The 19,616-nt window shown below is 50.0% G+C and overlaps 1 protein-coding gene across 1 annotated transcript; it reads left to right on the top strand.

Moving 5' to 3' along the window:
* The first annotated feature begins 218 nt into the window (after window positions 1-218).
* Window positions 219-14,318, top strand: PFAS (phosphoribosylformylglycinamidine synthase). Its single transcript, XM_068977877.1, has 27 exons — window positions 219-360; window positions 445-580; window positions 996-1,101; window positions 1,461-1,650; window positions 1,733-1,838; window positions 2,400-2,540; window positions 2,647-2,771; window positions 2,944-3,072; window positions 3,450-3,581; window positions 3,724-3,852; window positions 7,527-7,600; window positions 7,718-7,874; window positions 8,204-8,265; window positions 8,413-8,574; window positions 8,823-8,948; window positions 9,077-9,208; window positions 9,424-9,654; window positions 9,786-9,966; window positions 10,048-10,131; window positions 10,357-10,512; window positions 10,739-10,858; window positions 11,131-11,276; window positions 11,387-11,594; window positions 11,727-11,818; window positions 11,897-12,011; window positions 12,497-12,820; window positions 12,923-14,318. The coding sequence occupies exons 1-27, from the start codon at window positions 219-221 to the stop codon at window positions 13,231-13,233; spliced, it is 4,017 nt and encodes a 1,338-aa protein (XP_068833978.1). The 3' UTR covers window positions 13,234-14,318.
* The last annotated feature ends 5,298 nt before the right edge of the window (window positions 14,319-19,616 follow it).

A 19,616-nucleotide genomic window follows, 5' to 3' on the forward strand; every position in this document is an offset into this window, starting at 1 on the left:
TAGGTTGGTACCCCCAGTCCCCTGACCTTGACCGTACTGGATTGGAAATGTCTGGATGCATTTATCCCTGAATGCCCCCAATACTTTCCGCCACCCCATCCCTGATGTCTCCACAGCCTCAGCTGAACTGAACTTGAAACCAGTTCAACAGATCGGCTCTAGTTCATGTTATTTTTTAGGAACCTAACTCGTCTTTCCAGCAAGGGACACCTGCAGAGATGTCCTCCGTCCTTCACTTCTATGTCCGCCCCTCTGGCCACGAGAGGGCAGCCTCTGAATACATTGAAAGGAAGCTGCAAAGGGAACTACCGGAGCTGCAGGGTGTCAAGACTGAGCAGTGCTACAATGTGAACTGGACAGGTTGGACCAGTTACTGGATTCTTGGGCGAAGTACCAATCACCAGTGGCAGTGTCCCAACGTCTCCTTGCCCTGTCTCCCTGCAGCTGAGTCCTTCCCGAGCAACAAGGAGATGAAGAAGCTGACATGGCTATTTGGCTGCCCCTTGTTACTGGACGATGTTGCTCAGGAGTCCTGGCTCCTTCCTGGCCCCACAGACCTGCTGCTGGAGGTCGGACCTAGGCAAGTGTTCCAACCTCGAGCAACTTGTTCCATGGTCCAGAGCCTTTCCAAACACTCTGCCACCCCTGCCACTCTCATGCCTCTTCCTCTTCTTGTGATCCTTGGGAGATTTGTTTTCTCTTCACCCCACTCCCCACTTTGAAGACTGAGCCAGCTCCCAGGCATGTTCTGGAAATATAACAAGTTGCATTCCTAGACATTGAAGTTGAAACATTTTGATGCTGCAGTTATGGTTTATTTGAATGACCTTTGAAAGCATGTTTCTCAGGGCCCAAATCTAAGGCTGGAGGCCAGTGGTATGGGCAGGGGTGGGGCTGGGGAGTGGAGGTTGGAGACTGGCTGGACGGCAGTGGGCAGGATCCACCTTCTCAGCTGGGGCTCAGGTCCTAACCATCTGGTCCTAACCAATCTACAGGCTGAACTTTTCCACCCCGACATCCAGCAACATCGTGTCAGTGTGCCAGGCTGCGGGGCTGGGGGCCGTGGACCGCGTGGAGCCAACCCGGCGCTACCTGCTCTCGGTGAGGCAGTAGGCAACCAGGTGGGGAGGAAGTGGGCAGGAGATTGGGTCCTGAAATCCAAGGAAATGATGAGAAGCAGGGGAAGCAGTTTCTGATTTGAGGCCTGCCCTATTTGCAGCTTGTTCACTGCTTGAGGCCGCTGGTTGAGAAGTAAATAGGACAGAAATCCAGCCTGTGCTCCTGTTTCTAATGCTGACAGGCACTCATGCCTGGAAGGGGCATCTTTTTCTAACTGAGCAAAGGTGCTGGAGAGGCAAGCAGTGGGCTGGGCTTGTGTGGCTTGGAGGACCGAGGGTGGACCATTTTGTCCATTCTTCAACCCTGCACCCCTCGCCCTCGCTGTGTGTCTCCACCCCTAGTTTGCCTACCCACCTTCAGCTGACCTGGAGGCCATTGCCCTGGCTACCCTGCATGACCGGATGACGGAGCAGCACTTCCCCCAGCCCATCCAGAGCTTCTCTTCAGGGTGCATCCCAGCACCCCTGAGCAGCCCAATTGACGTACTGGCTGAGGGCCGGTCTGCCCTGGAGAAAGCCAACCAGGAGCTAGGTCAGCAGGGGTCCCTGAAGGAAGGCCCAGGCCAGAAGTGTGCAGTGTCTCACAACCAGCTTCTCTGGGGGTTGTCTCCTAGGTCTGGCCCTAGACTCCTGGGACCTGGATTTCTACACCAAGTGCTTCCAGGAGCTGCAGCGCAACCCCAGCACTGTGGAAGTCTTTGACTTGGCTCAGTCCAATAGGTGGGGAGGAATGGGGACATTCTGGTGTCTGAGAGTGTGGAGGTTGGAAGATCATAGGGACCCTCCATGGCTCTCTCTTGGCCTAAGAAAGTGAAAGTGTTAGTTACTCCGTCATGTCCAACTCTTGGTGAACCTATGGACCATAGCCCGCAGGCTCCTCTGTCCGTGGGATTTCCCTGGCAAGAATACTGGAGTGGGTTGCCATGCCCTCTTCTAGGGGATCTTCCTGACCCAGGGACTGAACCCACATCTCTTATGTCTCCTGAATTGGCAGGTGGGTTCTTTACCACTAGCACAACTTCTTGGCTTAGGGGCCTCCCTGAGTCTGAGTGCCTGGGTTCCCCATCCATCCAATAGTCTGCATCACATCTTGGTTTTATCTTCACTCGGGATCTGGATAATCCACAGTGACAGACCATTGGAAGCTTATGACTTTCTGAAATCTGTTTTGACCTGTGGCTGTAACTCTGCCTTTTATGCTGGTGGGGAGAAGATGTGGCAAAGCCTGAGACATGACCCATGTTTCTGCCCTGCCGTCCCCTCCCTACATCATCCCTGCAGCGAGCACAGCCGACACTGGTTCTTCAAGGGTCGACTCCACGTGGATGGACAGGAGCTGCCACACTCACTGTTTGAGTCCATCATGAGCACCCAGGCATCCTCCAACCCCAACAACGTCCTCAAGTTCTGTGACAATAGCAGGTGGGTGGTGCCCTTAGCTGGGCACAGGGGACAGAGTGCCCCAGGCTCCAGTGGGGTAAGTGCAGATCCCAGCAAGGAAGCCAGGCCCAGAACTATGTGTCCACAGTGCCATCCAGGGGAAGGAAGTCCGATTCTTGCGGCCCAAGGACCCCACACGGCCAAGCTCCTTCCAGCAACGTCAGGGGCTGAGACATGTTGTCTTCACGGCAGAGACACACAACTTCCCCACAGGTGAGCTGAGTACCCAGGAGGGAAGGTGAGATCAGAGTGTAGGGAGGGGCAAAGGTCCCAGCCCCCCTCACCCTGGGGACCAGCAGATTGGCTGCATGTCCTTATTTTCAGCGGGGTGGTCAGTGGTGGACCTTGCTCTTCAATAGCCATACCTTTCCCTCTCTCTTCACAGGAGTAGCCCCCTTCAGTGGTGCAACCACTGGCACAGGGGGCCGGATCCGAGATGTCCAGTCCACAGGCCGAGGGGCCCACGTGGTGGCTGGCACTGCTGGCTATTGCTTTGGAAACTTGCGTATCCCAGGTCCCATCTCTTTGCTCTCTACCCAGATTCCTCCTCCTGGCAGGCACTGGACACTTTTATCTCCTAAGTTAAGCAGTCATCATGGGCACCTTTTCTTGGGAGAAAGGGCTCTAGAGTAGCTGGCCTTTCCCCAGCCATGGTCATGAGGACAGTAGGCCAAGGGAGATCCACGTCTGGCTTTGCAGAACTACAATTTTCTTACAAAAACAAAAACAACCTAATACAGAGTTAGACTTTTGACCATCAACTGCCCCCAAAATCCAATTTCTTGGAAAATGTTAAGAGCTCTGATCCCAAGAGTCAGACTCTTCCTAAAGGGTCCTGGCTCCTCTGACTTCCATCTTTACCATCCATCCCTCTTCCTCTTTCCTTCCCAGGTTACAGTATGCCCTGGGAGGATCCAAGCTTCCAGTATCCAGGAAACTTTGCCCGACCCCTGGAGATTGCCATTGAGGCCAGTAATGGGGCTTCTGACTACGGCAACAAGTTTGGGGAACCAGTGCTTGCTGGTGAGGCTGGAGGGTGTAGGGGACTATTATCCTTGACATGGATATTAGTCCCAGAGGAAGGGTAGGGTGTGTGACCCAGTAAGCGCTGAGGAGCCTGGATGACTAGACCCTGTGCCCTCTCCCTGTGACATCCACGTTCCAGGCTTTGCCCGTTCCTTGGGCCTTCAACTCCCGGACGGCCAGCGGCGTGAGTGGATCAAGCCCATCATGTTTAGCGGAGGCATTGGGTCCATGGAAGCTGAGCATGTGAGCAAGGAGCCCCCAGAGCCAGGTAAGAGCCCCCCACCTCTCTCCAGGTCCCAGCAGCTTTTTCCCCAGGGCATGGCTACTGCAGGAGTGGAATCTCAGCAGTTTGTTTTGTATCTCCCGGCTCCTGTCTCTTCTACTCTGGACAGGGTTTTAAGGTAGGGCAGGGCTTTATGCCAGTTGGGCAGGCTCAGTTTGCCTTTCCCCGGTTGATTTCTCCATGGCAGGGGCCCACCCTGCTTAGTCAAAGCAGCCAGTAGTTTTACCCAGCACCTCTGTTTTTATCTGCAAGTTTAGTTCAGTTGGTCAACATTTACTGAGGGCCCACTGGGTGCTGAGCACTGTGCTAGGACCTGTGGTGGAATCAAGATAGAAGCTGGGTACCATTTATTGAATGTGTGACCAGTCACATGGCTCAGAATTTAAAAAGCAAAAAAAAGATTGTACAGTGAAAACGCTGTTCTCCCTGACCTCCAGCCACCCAGTTTCCCTCCCTAGAGATAAGCAATGTTAATTGGTCATTCCTGTACCTTGCCAGAAGTGCTTCCTGCATACATAAACAGACCCATGTGTGTATTTGCCTCCTCTGTTAAAACAACTAGCATGTGTACACACTTTTTTTTGGCTGTGCCACACAGCTTATGGGATTTTACTTTTCAAAGAGGGATTGAACCCAGGGCTCCAGAAGTGAGAGCATAGAGTCCTAACCACTGGACTGCCAGGGAATTCTCCACCTATTTTTTTAATAACCATTTTATTGAGATAATCCATGTACCATAAAGTGTGCCCTTTTAAAGTGTATAAGTTAGTGTTTTTAGTATATTCACAAAGTTGTGCCTTAATCACTACTAATTCTGGAACATTTTCATCATCCCCAGAAAGAAACCCTGTACTCACAAGCAGTCACTCCCCATGCTCCTTCTTTTGGCCTCTGGAAACCTGTAATCTATTTTCTATCTTGAAAGATTTCCCTGTTATAAATGTGTTTGGCTGCTTTCACTTAACATGACATCTTTATTCGTATTATAGTATGTATCAGTACTTCATTCCTTTTTATGACTGAATAATATTAATATTCTGTTATGTACCTATAACACATTTTCTTTATCCATTTGTCAGTTGGTAGACAAGTGGGTTGTTTCTGCTTTTCGGCTAATTATGAATAATGCTGCTATAAACAATTGTGTAGAAGTTTTATTTTGTCTTTATGTTGTTATTTCTCAAGTATGTGACTTGGAGTGGACTTGCTAGGTCTCATGATAACTATACTCAGTCTTTTAAAAAAAACCTAACACACTGTTTTCCAAAGCAGATGCACCATTTTACATTCCCCTCAGCAGTGTGTGAGGGTTCCGGTTTCTCTAGATTCTCATCAACACTTGTTATTATCTGTCTCTTTGATTACAGCCATCGGAATGCATATGAAGTGTCATTAGTATCTCATGGTGGTTTGCGTTTACATTTCCCTAAGGACTCATGATGTTAAGCATCTTTCTATATGTTTGTTGACTATTCCTATGTCTTCCTTGGAGAAATATCTGTTGAGACCCTTTGCTCGCTTTTAAATTGGATTGTTTGCCTTTTTTTATGGAGTTCTAAGAGTTCTTTATATATTCTAGATACTAGCCCTTTATCAGGTAGATACATGATTTGCAAGTATTCTTTTCCATTCTATGGGTTGTCTTTTTACTTTTTTCATGGTGTCCCCTGAATCACAAATTTTTTTTAATTTTGGTAAATATAGTTTATTTTTGTTTTGTGGCTTTTGGCTTACAGTGCCATGACTAAGAAACCATTGCCTGAGTCAAGGTCACCTGGATTGACTTCTATATTCTCTAATAATACTTTCTAGCTTTTATCGCTTACATTAAGGCTCTGAAGCATTTTGAAGTTTGTGTATGGTATGAAGTAGGGATCTAATTTCCTTATTTGACATGCGGATATCCAGTTGTTCTAACAACCCTTTTTGGAAAAAACCTTTCAGCTCTGTGGTAAGTTTAAAAGCAGAAAGTATGAGTCCTTCAATTTAGTTCTTTTTCAAGATTGTCTTGGCTTTGTTCTAGGTCCCTCAGATTTCTGTATAAATTTTAGGGTCAGCTGGTCCATTTCTTTGAAAAAGGTGGCTGTGTTGACTTGAAGATCACTTTGGGGAGTATTGCCGTCATAACAGTATTGTCTTCCAGTCTAAAAACATTAGATCTTTTTCAATTTATTTAGGCCTAGTAAGGTATTTCATGTTTTTCAGTGTATAAGTCTTACATTTCTATTAAGTTTATTCCTAAGTATTTTATTCTTATTGATGGGGTTCTAAGTGGGTATGTATACATCTGTACCTTGCTTTTTTTCACCTTAGCAGTATGCTTGGAAATAATTTCATACTGATGAAATCATTTTACTTCATTATATTCATATGTAATTTTCTTTTGCAGTGGCTTACTTTTACACTGTATGGCTTATACCATAATTTATTTAACCAGTTCTCTGTCATTCAGTTCATTTCAATCACTCAATTGTGTCCAACTCTTTGCGACTCCGTGAATTGCAGCACGCCAGGCCTCCCTGTCTATCACCAACTCCCAGAGTTCACCCAAACCTGTGTCCATCGAGTCAGTGATGCCATCCAGCCATCTCATCCTCTGTCGTCCCTTTCTCCTCCTGCGCACAATCCCTCCCAGCATCAGAGTCTTTTCCAATGAGTCAACTCTTCTCATGAGGTGGCCAAAGTATTGGGAGTTTCAGCTTCAGCATCAGTCCTTCCAGTGAACACCCGGGACTGATCGCCTTTAGAATGGACTGGTTGGATCTCCTTGCAGTCCAAGGGACTCTCAAGAGCCTTCTCCAACACCACAGTTCAAAAGCATCAATTCTTCGGCGCTCAGCTTTCTTCACAGTCCAACTCTCACATCTATACCTGACCACTGGAAAAACCATAGGCTTGACTAGACGGACCTTTGTTGGCAAAGTAATGTCTTTTCTTTTTAATATGCTATCTAGGTTGGTCATAACTTTTCTTCCAAGGAGTAAGTGTCTTTTAATTTCATGGCTGCAGTCACCATCTGCAGCCCCAAAAAATAAAGTCTGACACTGTTTCCACCTATTCTCCATCTATTTCCCGTGAAGTGATGGGACCAGATGCCGTGATCTTCGTTTTCTGAATGTTGAGCTTTAAGCCAACTTTTTCACTCTCTTCTTTCTCTTTCATCAAGAGGCTCTTTGGTTCTTCACTTTCTGCCATAAGGGTGGTGTCATCTGCATATCTGAGGTTATTGATATTTCTCCCAGCAATCTTGATTCCAGCTTGTGCTTCTTCCAGCCCAGCATTTCTCATGATGTACTTTGCATAGAAGTTAAATAAGCGGGATGACAACATACAGCCTTGACGTACTCCTTTTCCTATTTGGAACCAGTCTGTTGCTCCATGTCCAGTTCTAACTGTTGCTTCCTGACCTGCATATTTCTGTCATTAGCATGTAGATTATTTCTTGTCTTTGGTAACACAGATAATGCTATTGTTTAAGTTTGTTCATTGGCTATTTTGCACCTGTGAATAATCTGGAGGGTAAATTCCTTGGAGTGTATTTAACTCAATGAATGTTGACAGATACCCCCAATGTTGGCTTCCCTTTATCCTCACACTGCTTTGTACTTGTACTAACTGTCATTCCCTGAGTGCTCTGATTCAGCCCTCCTTCCTCGCAGGCATGGATGTCGTGAAGGTTGGCGGTCCTGTCTACAGGATTGGAGTTGGGGGCGGAGCTGCTTCGTCTGTGCAGGTAAGTGGGAATAGCCCAGATGCCAACTCCATGATCTCTCGGGGCCCCATACATGGGTGAGGTGTGAGCTCCCAGCCCTCCTGAAATGATCTATGCTGTCTATATCTATCCCCACAGGTGCAGGGAGACAACGCCAGTGACCTGGATTTTGGGGCTGTGCAGCGGGGAGACCCAGAGATGGAACAGAAGATGAACCGTGTGATCCGGGCTTGTGTGGAGGCCCCTGAGGGAAACCCCATCTGCAGCCTCCATGACCAGGGTGCTGGTGGCAATGGTGAGAAAGGGGGTTGGGACAAGGGACCAGGCCTACCTGGTCTCTGCTTGGTTCAATTTAGGGAGAGTCTCAGCAGTTGGTTTAGGTTGAGGATCTGCAATCAACCTGACAGCTCAGGGTCCCATTCTCCACGCACTATACATTCTAAACAGGCCCAGGGTTGAGGGTGGCAGCTTGCTGCCATGGGATAGTTGGTAGAGAGGGTGCAGCAGTGGTTCAAACAGGGATGCACAGAATTAAGGGCTCCTTGGGAGTCTGGGAACAGCCTTTTGTTATCCCGGTGCTGACGGCGGCCATGTGAGCACCTCTCCCGGGAACACCCCCACCAGGCAATGTCCTGAAGGAGCTGAGTGACCCGGCTGGAGCCGTCATTTACACCAGCCGCTTCCAGGTGGGTCGTCCTCCGTGAAATCTGCCCGCCTCCCTGCCCCTGCCAGTCCCAGTAGCCCCACCCATCTGCCCCTCACTCTCAGCAAGATCATAAGATTTGGGAGCACCCACTGACCCTTCCTTTTCGTCCTCCCTCATGGATGTGCAGCTGGGGGACCCAACCCTGAATGCCCTGGAAATCTGGGGGGCCGAGTACCAGGAGTCGAATGCACTTCTGCTGAGGCCCTCTGACCGTGACTTCCTGAGTTGTGTCAGTGCCCGGGAACGCTGCCCAGTCTGTTTTGTGGGCACCATCACTGGAGACAGGAGAGTGAGTTGGTCTGGGGAGTCAGTAGCAGATGCTGTAGGTGGACTTGAGCTGCCGGGGCCCAGGAAAGAGATGAACACAGGGGAGCCGTGGGGAATAGCATGTAGGCTGTGGGGGCGGGGTGGGGGGAGCTCAACAGGAGAAGCCAGATGGGGTGGAAAGAGCACTTCTGCCCTACTTTCCAGAAGAGTTCACTCCCTGCTGGTGGTCACAGCCTCACCCTCTCTGGGTGATGTCCCTCTGGTCTACAGATAGTGCTGGTGGATGATCGAGAGTGGCCTACGGGCACAGATGGACAGGTGGATGCACCCCCCACTCCTCCCCCAACCCCTGTGGACCTGGACCTGGACTGGGTGCTGGGCAAGATGCCCCGGAAGGTACACAGGGGCAGGAGGCATCTCCCTTCCCTGGCCTGACTCCACTCTCTGCCCCACACGTGCTTTGTCACCTGTATGCCTAGTGCTCCACCCCAGTGCTCACACCCCTGTTGCCGTCTGTGTTGCAGGAGTTCTTCCTCCAGAGGAGTCTCCCCTTGCTGCAGCCTCTGACTCTGCCCCCAGGGCTAAGCGTGCGCCAGGCTCTGTCGCGGGTCCTCAGGCTGCCTGCTGTGGCCAGCAAGCGCTACCTCACCAACAAGGTCCTCCCTGCACCCTGCTCCACCCGCTTAGCCCTCTGCGCCCCTCCCTCTGCTCGCCCATCCCAGGAACGGCTGCGGGGGTCCATCAGGGAGGGAGAAGGGTCAGGACAGAGGCCTCGCCCCCTGCTGCCCACCCCCCAAGGCTTGCGTGTTCAGGGTGAGCCAGGCCACCCCCTTGTCCCTGGGCCTCTGGCCAGCTCCCCCCGGTTCCTCAGGTGGATCGTTCCGTGGGCGGCCTGGTGGCCCAGCAGCAGTGTGTGGGACCCCTGCAGACCCCCCTGGCAGATGTGGCGGTTGTGGCACTGAGTCACCAGGAGCTTGTAGGGGCCGCCACAGCCCTGGGAGAGCAGCCAGTCAAGAGTCTGCTGGACCCGAAGGTTGCCGCCCGGCTGGCTGTGGCTGAAGCCCTCACCAACCTGGTGTTTGCTCTGGTCACCGACCTCCAGGTGAGTCCCCTGCGGCTTCTGGCCTGGAACTCCAGGCCTGTGGGACACAACCACGTTCACCATCCACTACCTGCTGGCCTCCAGCCTCCCTACACTGCGTTCTCTCTCTAATGCAAGTCTGCACTTCCTAGGATGTGAAATGCAGCGGGAACTGGATGTGGGCGGCCAAGCTCCCAGGGGAGGGTGCAGCTCTAGCTGACGCCTGTGAGGCTATGGTGGCAGTGATGGCGGCCCTGGGTGTAGCAGTGGACGGTGGCAAGGACTCCCTCAGCATGGCTGCCCGGGTTGGCTCTGAAACCGTGAGGGCTCCTGGTGAGGTCTGGGTGCCAGGGGGCAAGGGGCAAGGCCTGTGGGCTCGGACTCCACCTCACATGCTTATGCCTTTCTCTGCAGGGTCACTGGTCATCTCAGCCTATGCTGTCTGTTCAGACATTACAGCCACTGTGACCCCAGACCTCAAGCGTCCTGGAGGGAGAGGTATGGTTTCTTCCCACTCCTTCATGCATTGTGTATTCACAGCCCAATCCTTTGTATGGGGTCTGCTTAATGAGTGCTCGGGTCGTCTCAGCACTGGGGCTGTGGTGCCTTCTGGGGCTGATGACTGGGGTGTCTTACCACATCCTGGGAGCCTCAGTGACCCTGCATGGCAGAACGGGTTTTCCTGAGCCATTGGTCTCCCCTCCACCATCCCTCTCCTCTCAGGCCACCTGCTCTACGTGCCTCTAAGTCCTGGGCAGCACCGGCTGGGGGGCACGGCTCTGGCTCAGTGCTTCTCCCAGCTTGGCGAGCAGCCTCCCGACCTGGATGTTCCCGAGAACTTGGTGCGAGCCTTCAGCATCACCCAGGGGCTGCTGAAAGGTGAGTGGGGCCCTGGGGGAGATGGTCCTTGTGGCTGACATGGGTAAACAGGCAGTCATCAGCTGAGCCTGTGAGAGTAGGGCAAGAGGGACCCGATCCCTTTCTCTCTGGTTCTCTGATGTAAGCCCACATTCTCACACTTGCCCTCTCCTGACTGTCCAGAAATGGGGGTGGAGCCGCCAGGTTTGGGTCTCAACACCGCTAAGCATTTTTCTCCTTCCTCCAGACCGCCTCCTCTGCTCAGGCCATGATGTCAGTGATGGAGGTCTCATCACTTGCCTGCTAGAGATGGCCTTTGCCGGGAATTGTGGGATAGAGGTGGACATCCCTGCACCTGGGGTCGATGGTGAGGTCTAGATTCGAGCAGGGCTGCCTGTCCCCATCCTACGGACCCTGTGTCCCTCATTTAAAGACTGGAGTGTCCTCAACTCCTTCCCTCCTGAGTCTCCTGTTGTCTTTTTTGATCACTGAGCCAGGTGACATTTCTGTTACTAACTGCACCCCTCTGAGAGAGCCTCACCCCACTCCGATCCCTGCCTTTGTTCATACGTATCCCCGATTCCACCTCTGATTCCATGCCAGTACCCTAGTCACCTTGATGCCTCTGTACTCTCCCAGCCCTGCCTGTGCTGTTCGCCGAGGAGCCAGGCCTGCTGCTGGAGGTCCAGGAGCCAGACCTAGCCCAAGTGCTGATGCGTTACCAGAAAGCTGGCCTCCACTGCCTAGAGCTGGGCCTCACAGGCGACACGGGGCCCCATGCCATGGTGAGGAAGTGAAGAGTGGCAGGCCTGCACAGGGCGGGTCTTGGTTTGCCTCTGCCAGCCTTGGAGGCACCCAAGGTGGACATCCTGAAAGATTTGCTCCCCCTACCCAGGTCCGGGTGTCAGTGAACAGGACAGTGGTTCTGGAGGAACCTGTTGGGCAGCTACGAGCCCTCTGGGAGGAGACCAGTTTCCAGTTGGACCGGCTACAAGCAAAACCACACTGTGTGGCCCAGGAAGAGCAAGGGCTGAGGGAGCGAGCAGGGCCCACCTACTGCCTGCCGCCTACCTTTCCCAGAGCTTCTGTGCCTTGCGAGCCTGGTGAGGGAGTGTGTGCAGAGGCTTGGCTTCCCTGGCACTCTGGGTCTTGGGGAGGAACCTAGAGCCTGGATGTGGGGTCCTGCCCTGGACAAGGTGTCCTCTGACCCAAGGACACTCCTGCTCCTCCCCCAGGTGGTCCTGCCCCCCGAGTTGCCATCATTCGGGAAGAGGGCAGTAATGGAGACCGGGAGATGGCAGATGCCTTCCATTTGGCTGGATTCGAGGTGAGCGGAGTACCTGGTGGGTCCCGGGCTGGACTCAGGCCATGGGCCTTCTGATGCTGCCCCTCCCCCTCCTGCCAGGTGTGGGATGTAACCATGCAGGACCTGTGCTCTGGAGCCATCGGGCTGGACACGTTCCGCGGCGTGGCCTTTGTAGGCGGCTTCAGCTACGCGGATGTCCTGGGCTCTGCCAAAGGTGGGCGTGGGGCTTTTGCCCACCCCCTCCCCACATCTTCTTAAGAGCTGCCTTAGCCCTCTCTTCCCTGGCTGAGAACTGGCCTCTCACCTCCATGAGGCTGGCCAGGAGCCAGCAAAGGCCTGCAGGTAGCTTAATGAGGTCGAGGGGCTGGGTGCTGCCCTGTCAGATGCAGCAGCTGCCACTCAGCATGGCTAGGTCTTTCTGTTTTTCAAGAGAAGCCCAAAAATCCCAGTTAAATGTTAGGCAACTAAATAAAAAATTTTGAAAATGCTCTGCTGGCTAAGCAGAAAGCTCGTCCTGGGCCATCTCAGGCCCACGAGTTGGCAACACCTGTTTCAAGCAGGTAAACCTTCCCTGGTGTTTGCCAAGAGCTCCTCAGAATGGGGGAGAGCCTGGGCAAGTGTTAAAAGGGCACGCTAGGATGGAAAGATGACGGTCCCTCCTCGCTCCAGGTCTCACCCCAGCTTCCTGTTCCCTCTTAGGCTGGGCAGCTGCTGTGACCTTTAACCCGAAGGCCGGGGCTGAGATGAAGCGCTTCCGGCAGCGGCCAGACACCTTCAGCCTGGGCGTGTGTAACGGCTGTCAGCTGCTGGCCCTGCTGGGCTGGGTGGGAGGCAGTTCCAGTGAGGAGGCGGTGGAGATGTGCCAGGAGTCCTGGCTGGCTCGGCCTGGTCTCCTGCTACGCCACAACCTGTCTGGGCGCTTTGAGTCGCGCTGGGCCAGCGTGCGTGTGGGGCCCGGGCCAGCCCTGATGCTGCGAGGGATGGAAGGCGCGGTGCTGCCCGTGTGGAGCGCTCATGGGGAAGGTCAGGCTCCAGGAAGGCTGGGGTGGGGAAGCCTGAAGGCTGGGATAAGGGGAGGGCATCAGGGAGCTTGCTCTTACATCCCTTGTCCCCGCTTCATCACAGGTTACATGGCATTTTCTTCTCCAGAACTCCAAGCCCAGATGGAGGCCAGGGGCTTGGCTCCGCTGCACTGGGCAGATGATGACGGGAACCCCACGGAACAGTACCCCCTGAATCCCAACGGCTCCCCAGGGGGTGTTGCTGGCATCTGCTCCCCTGATGGCCGCCACTTGGCCCTCATGCCTCACCCGGAACGGTCTGTGAGGCCTTGGCAGTGGGCCTGGCTACCCCCTCCATTTGACACTTTAACCACCTCCCCCTGGCTCCAGCTGTTCATCAATGCCCGGAACTGGACCCGGGAAGGCAGCTGCTAAACAGGCCGGAGGCTCCCCTGGGCCCCGTGGTTCGTACCTAGGGTATCTTTAGAAGTACCTCATCAGTTCAGTTAAGTTCAGTTGCTCAGTCGTGTCTGACTCTTTGCAACCCCATGAACCACAGCACGCCAGGCCTCCCTGTCTATCACCAACTCCCGGAGTCCATCCAAACTCATGTCCATTGAATCGGTGATGCCATCCAACTATCTCATCCTCTCATCCCCTTCTCCTGCCTTGAATCTTTCCCAACATCAGGGTCTTTTCAAATGAGTCAGCTCTTCGGATCAGGTAGCCACACTATTGGAGTTTCAGCTTCAACATCAGTTCTTCCAGTGAACACCCAGGACTGATTTCCTTTAGGATGGACTGGTTGGATTTCCTTGCAGTCCAAGGAACTCTCAAGATTTTTTCAACTCCACATTTCAAAAGCATCAATTCTTCTGCAGTCAGCTTTCTTTATAGTCCAACTTTCACATCCATACATGACCACTGGAAAAACCATAGCTTTGACTAGATGGACCTTTCTTGACAAAGTAATGTCTCTACTTTTTAATGCGCTGTCTAGGTTGGTCATAACTTTCCTTCCAAGGAGTAAGCACCTTTTAAATTCATGGCTGCAATCACCACCTGCAGTGATTTTGGAGCCCAGAAAAATAGTCTGCCACTGTTTCCACATCTATTTCCCATGAAGTGATTGGACCGGATGCCATGATCTTAGTTTTTAAATATTGAGCTTTAAGCCAACTTTTTCACACTCTTCTTTTACTTTCATCAAGAGGCCCTTTAGTTCTTCACTTTCTGCCATTAAGGGTGGTGTCATCTGCATATCTGAGGTTATTGATATTTCTTCCAGCAATCTTGATTCCAGCTTGTGCTTCATCCAGCCCAGTGTTTCTCATGATGTACTCTGCATGTGAGTTAAATAAGTAGGGTGATAATACACAACCTTGACATACTCCTTTTCCTATTTGGAACCAGTGTGTTCCATGTCCAGTTCTAACTGTTGGCTTCCTGACCTGCGTACAGGTTTCTCAAGAGGCAGGTCAGGTGGTCTGGTAGTCCCATCTCTCAGAATTTTCCACAGTTTATTGTGATCCACACAGTCAAAGGCTTTGGCATAGTCAATAAAGCAGAAATAGGTATTTTTCTGGAACTCGCTTTTTCAATGATCCAGTGGATGTTGACAATTTAATCTCTGGTTCCTCTGCCTTTTCTAAAACCTGCTTGAACATCTGGAATTTCAGGGTTCACATATTGCTAAAGCCTGCCTTGGAGCATTTTGAGCATTACTCTACTAGCATGTGAGATGAGTGCAATTGTGCAGTAGTTTGAGCATTCTTTGGCATTGCCTTTCTTTGGGATTGGAATGAAAACTGACCTTTTCCAGTCCTGTGGCCACTGATGAGTTTTCCAAATTTGCTGGCATATTGAGTGCAGCACTTTGACAGCATCAAGGACATCATATTCCCAAATGTGTCTTGAACAGACAAGGACCAAAATGCCAAAACAGACCTCAGCTAATTTTATTAATCTGCCTCCCTTTGTCTCACAATGTTGGATCTGTTTTCAGTCCTGTTCTTGGTGGGTCTGGGAAGCAGCATGTGCTTCAGAGAAAGCCTCCCTGGGAAGTTAGGATGCATGCAGGCTGGGGGTTTCCGTTGCCCCACTTCACTCCACCACGTCACTTGTGTCACTTAGCTGGGTTCAGAGGGGAAATCCTGTGTCCCATCCCCCTATCATCAGGCTTTAAGGGGATGGGGGTGGACAAAAGCATAAGTCGGGACCTGGGCGTTCTCATCTGAAAGCTGAAGCTTTCTTTTTAAATGCAGCACTGTGCTAAGTGATAACAGACTTTGGCAGCTTCTCTGATAGTGTTTCCAGCTGTGTCATAGGGGTTGCCCTGGTGCTGGCCTCTGAATTCAGTACGCCTGATTTTTGCTTCTCCTAATTTAGCAGCTCCCTTCCTGACAGAAGTGGTCAGCACTCATCCCCAGCACTGAGCCTTTAATATTCATTCCTTCTCATTCATTCCATTCATGTTTGATGATTCGCAACAGTGCCAAACACTGTCAGTGCTGCCAGGGACCTTATAGTCCAACAGGATCTGTATGTGGTGTGTATATATACACAACAGACTATTATAGCTGCAAGAAAGAAGGAAATCCTGCCATTTGCAATAACATGGACCTCAAAGGCATGAAGCTAGGTGAATAAGAGAAATAAGTCCTATATGATCTCACATGTAGAATCTAAAAGAAGCTGAACTCAGAAAAACAGGCTAGAATTGTGGGTGGGGGAAAAGGGAATGTTGGTCAAAGGGTACAAACTTCTAGATTATTTGCTGAATAACCTCTGGGGATCTAATGTAGAGCATGGTGATTGCAGTTAACTTGTGTACCTGAAAGTTGCTGCAAGAGTAAATCTTAAAAATAGTAATTATGTGATGTAGGTATGCGTGTGCATGCTAAGTCACTTCAGTCACTTCTGACTCTTTGTGACCCTATGGACTGTAATCCACCAGGCTCCTCTGTCCATGGTATCCTCCAGGCAAGAATACTGGAGTGGGTTGCCATGCCATCCTCCAGGGGATCTTCTCGACCCAGGGATTGAACTTTCGTCTCTTGTCTCCAGCATTGGCAGGCGAGTTCTTTATCATTATTGGCACCTGGGAAGCCCACGTGTGAGGTGCGATGGTAATCATTTGCTAGTGTGTCAAGTCAATACACTGTACACCTTAAACTCACGTAATGTGATGTCAATTATATCTCAATAAAACAAACAAAAAAATACCAGTATATGGCACCTACCATGAACCAAGCATATGCTAGGCATTTATATGTATCTAAATTATTTTTCGTAAGAGTCCAGCAAGGTACTTGATAGCCCCCTCCCCCCTTTTTAAAACAAAGGAAGAATTAAGGTTAAATAAATTGCAACATCTGCTTCCTACTGTCCTAAAGTCACATTTCCGGGAGGCAGCATTGTCTAGACTTCTGGCCGACAACCATCCTTGCTTCCTTTGTCTAGAGAAGTGTATGTAGAAGTTTCTCATGACTGCTGTGACTGTCCTGTTATACAGCTCCCTAAGTAGCTCACCATCTTGGAAATTTCTCTGAGGGAATTCTTTGGTGGTCCATGAGAGCAGGAACTCCCTTTCTGCCCTCCACTGTATCTAGCACCTAGCTCAGTGCCTGTCACCTACATCGTGCTCAATAAATATATATTGAACAAATGAATAAGTGCTGCTGCTGCTGCTAGGTTGCTTCAGTCATGTCCGACTCTGTGTGACCCCTTAGATGGCAGCCCATCAGGCTCCCCTGTCCCTGGGATTCTCCAGGCAAGAACACTGGAATGGGTTGCCATTTCCTTCTCCAATGCATAAAAATGAAAGTGAAGTCGCTAAATTGTGTCTGACTCTTAGCGACCTAAGAATGTTAAAATTAGTTAAGGCTGATAACATTTTTTCCCTTAATAGAAGAGTAAACTTAATGAATTGGGCTTTTGGATGGTTTTGTTTTGCAAGCCTTCAGTCATTTTCCCTTTTTACTTCCTTTCTCCAAAGTTGCAAGCTCTTGTCATTGTGTCAAATGAAGGACAGTATATGCATGTGTTGGGGCAGATGAAGGGGTGGGTGGAGAGATGGGGAGAACCAGTAAGTCTTGTCTCTCTTAATTTAACGTATGCCTGGCAGCCAACAGCCCCCTTCAGTTTCACAGAAAAAGCTCTAAACTGAGTGTGTGTCTGATATGTGTTGAATGAGGATTCCAGGGGGTCCAGGCAAAATGAGGGGGTTGTGTGTGCAGAGGTCCAGATGGGACCCTCCCAGAGAGGGGCGCCAGGCAGTTGTGAGTCTGTGGGAGGACATCTCCAGCAGTTAAGCATTCAGAGGCCCCAGGATCCCATTCAGTTCAGTTTAGTCGCTCAGCTGTGTCCAACTCTTTGCGACCCCATGAATCAAAGCACGCCAGGCCTCCCTGTCCATCACCAACTCCTGGAGTTCACTCAGACTCAACGTCCATCGAGTCGGTGATGCCATCCAGCCATCTCATCCTCTGTCATCCCCTTTTCCTCCTGCCCACAATCCCTCCCACCATCAGAGTCTTTTCCAATGAGTCAACTCTTTGCATGAGGTGGCCAAAGTACTGGAGTTTCAGCTTTAGCATCATTCCCTCCAAAGAAATCCCAGGACTGATCTCCTTCAGAATGGACTGGTTGGATCTCCTTGCAGTCCAAGGGACTCTCCAACACCACAGTTCAAAAGCATCAATTCTTTGGCACTCAGCTTTCTTTATAGTCCAACTCTCACATCCATACATGACCACAGGAAAAACCATAGCCTTGACTAGACAGACCTTTGTTGGCAAAGTAATGTCTCTGCTTTTCAATATGCTATCTAGGTTGGTCATAACTTTTCTTCCAAGGAGTAAGCGTCTTTTAATTTCATAGCTGCAGTCACCATCTGCAGTGATTTTGGAGCCCCCAAAAATAAAGTCTGACACTGTTTCCACTGTTTCCCCATCTATTTCCCATGAAATGATGGGACCAGATGCCATGATCTTCGTTTTCTGAATGTTGAGCTTTAAGCCAACTTTTTCACTGTCTTCTTTCACTTTCATCAAGAGGCTTTTGAGTTCCTCTTCACTTTCTGCCATAAGGGTGGTGTCATCTGCATATCTGAAATTATTGATATTTCTCCCGGCAATCTTGATTCCAGCTTGTGCTTCTTCTAGCCCAGCGTTTCTCATGATGTACTCTGCATATAAGTTAAATAAGCAGGGTGATAATATACAGCCTTGACGTACTCCTTTTTCTGTTTGGAACCAGACTGTTGTTCCATGTCCAGTTCTAACTGTTGCTTTCTGACCTGCGTACAGGTTTCTCAAGAGGCAGGTCAGGTGGTCTGGTAGTCCCATCTCTTTCAGAATTTTCCACAGTTTGTTTTCATCCACACAGTCAAAGGCGTTGGCATACTCAATAAAGCAGAAATAGATGTTTTTCTGGAACTCTGTTGCTTTTTCAGTGATCCAGCAGATGTTGGCAATTTAATCTCTGGTTCCTCTGCCTTTTCTAAAACCTGCTTGAACATCTGGAAGTTCACAGTTCACATATTGCTGAAGCCTAGGTTGGAGAATTTTGAGCATTACTTGACTAGTGTGTGAGATGAGTGCAATTGTGCAGTAGTTTGAGCATTCTTTGGCATTGCCCTTCTTTGGGATTGGAATGAAAACTGACCTTTTACAGTCCTGTGGCCACTGCTGAGTTTTCCAAATTTGCTGGCATATTGAGTGCAGCACTCTCACAGCATCATCTTTCAGGATTTGAAATAGCTCAACTGGAATTCCATCACCTCCACTAGCTTTGTTCGTAGTGATGCTTTCTAAGGCCCACTTGACTTCACATTCCAGGATGTCTGGCTCTAGGTGAGTGATCACACCATCATGATTATCTGGGTTGTGAAGATCTTTTTTGTACAGTTCTTCTGTGTATTCTTGCCACCTCTTCTTAATATCTTCTGCTTCTGTTAGGTCCATACCATTTCTGTCCTTTATCGAGCCCATCTTTGCATGAAATGTTCCCTTGTTGTCTCTCAATTTTCTTGAAGAGATCTCTAGTCTTTCCCATTCTGTTGTTTTCCTCTATTCTTTGCATTGATCGCTGAGGAAGGCTTTCTTATCTCTTCTTGCTATTCTTTGGAACTCTGCATTCAGATGCTTATATCTTTCCTTTTCTCCTTTGCTTTTTACTTCTCTTCTTTTCACAGTTATTTGTAAGGCCTCCCCAGATAGCCATTTTGCTTTTTTGCATTTCTTTTCCATGGGGATGGTCTTGATCCCTGTCTCCTGTACAATGTCACGAACCTCAGTCCATAGTTCATCAGGCACTCTATCTATCAGATCTAGTCCCTTAAATCTATTTCTCACTTCCACTGTATAATCATAAGGGATTTGATTTAGGTCATACCTGAATGGTCTAGTGGTTTTCCCTACTTTCTTCAATTTAAGTCTGAAGTTGGCAATAAGGAGTTCATGATCTGAGCCACAGTCAGCTCCTGGTCTTGTTTTTATTGACTGTATAGAGCTTCTCCATCTTTGGCTGCAATCTGATTTCGGTGTTGACCATCTGGTGATATCCATGTGTAGAGTCTTCTCTTGTGTTGTTGGAAGAGGGTGTTTGCTATGACCAGTGTGTTCTCTTGGCAAAACTCTATTAGTCTTTGCCCTGCTTCATTCCACATTCCAAGGCCAAATTTCCCTGTTACTCCAGGTGTTTCTTGACTTCCTACTTTTGCATTCCAGTCTCCTATAATGAAAAGGACATCTTTTTTTGGTGTTAGTTCTAAAAGGTCTTGTAGGTCTTCATGGAACCATTCAACTTCAGCTTCT

Source organism: Capricornis sumatraensis, chromosome 8, assembly GCF_032405125.1.
Source record: "Capricornis sumatraensis isolate serow.1 chromosome 8, serow.2, whole genome shotgun sequence".
NCBI lineage: Eukaryota > Metazoa > Chordata > Mammalia > Artiodactyla > Bovidae > Capricornis > Capricornis sumatraensis.

What these genes read in the sequence shown, in the direction of transcription:
- PFAS (XM_068977877.1), top strand. Translation starts at nt 219, where the DNA reads ATGTCCTCCGTCCTTCACTTCTATGTCCGCCCCTCTGGCCACGAGAGG. An exon ending in CCCGGCGCTACCTGCTCTCG is followed by an intron (nt 1,102 to 1,460) that starts GTGAGGCAGTAG and finishes CTCCACCCCTAG; the next exon opens with TTTGCCTACCCACCTTCAGC. An exon ending in GACACACAACTTCCCCACAG is followed by an intron (nt 2,772 to 2,943) that starts GTGAGCTGAGTA and finishes CTCTCTTCACAG; the next exon opens with GAGTAGCCCCCTTCAGTGGT.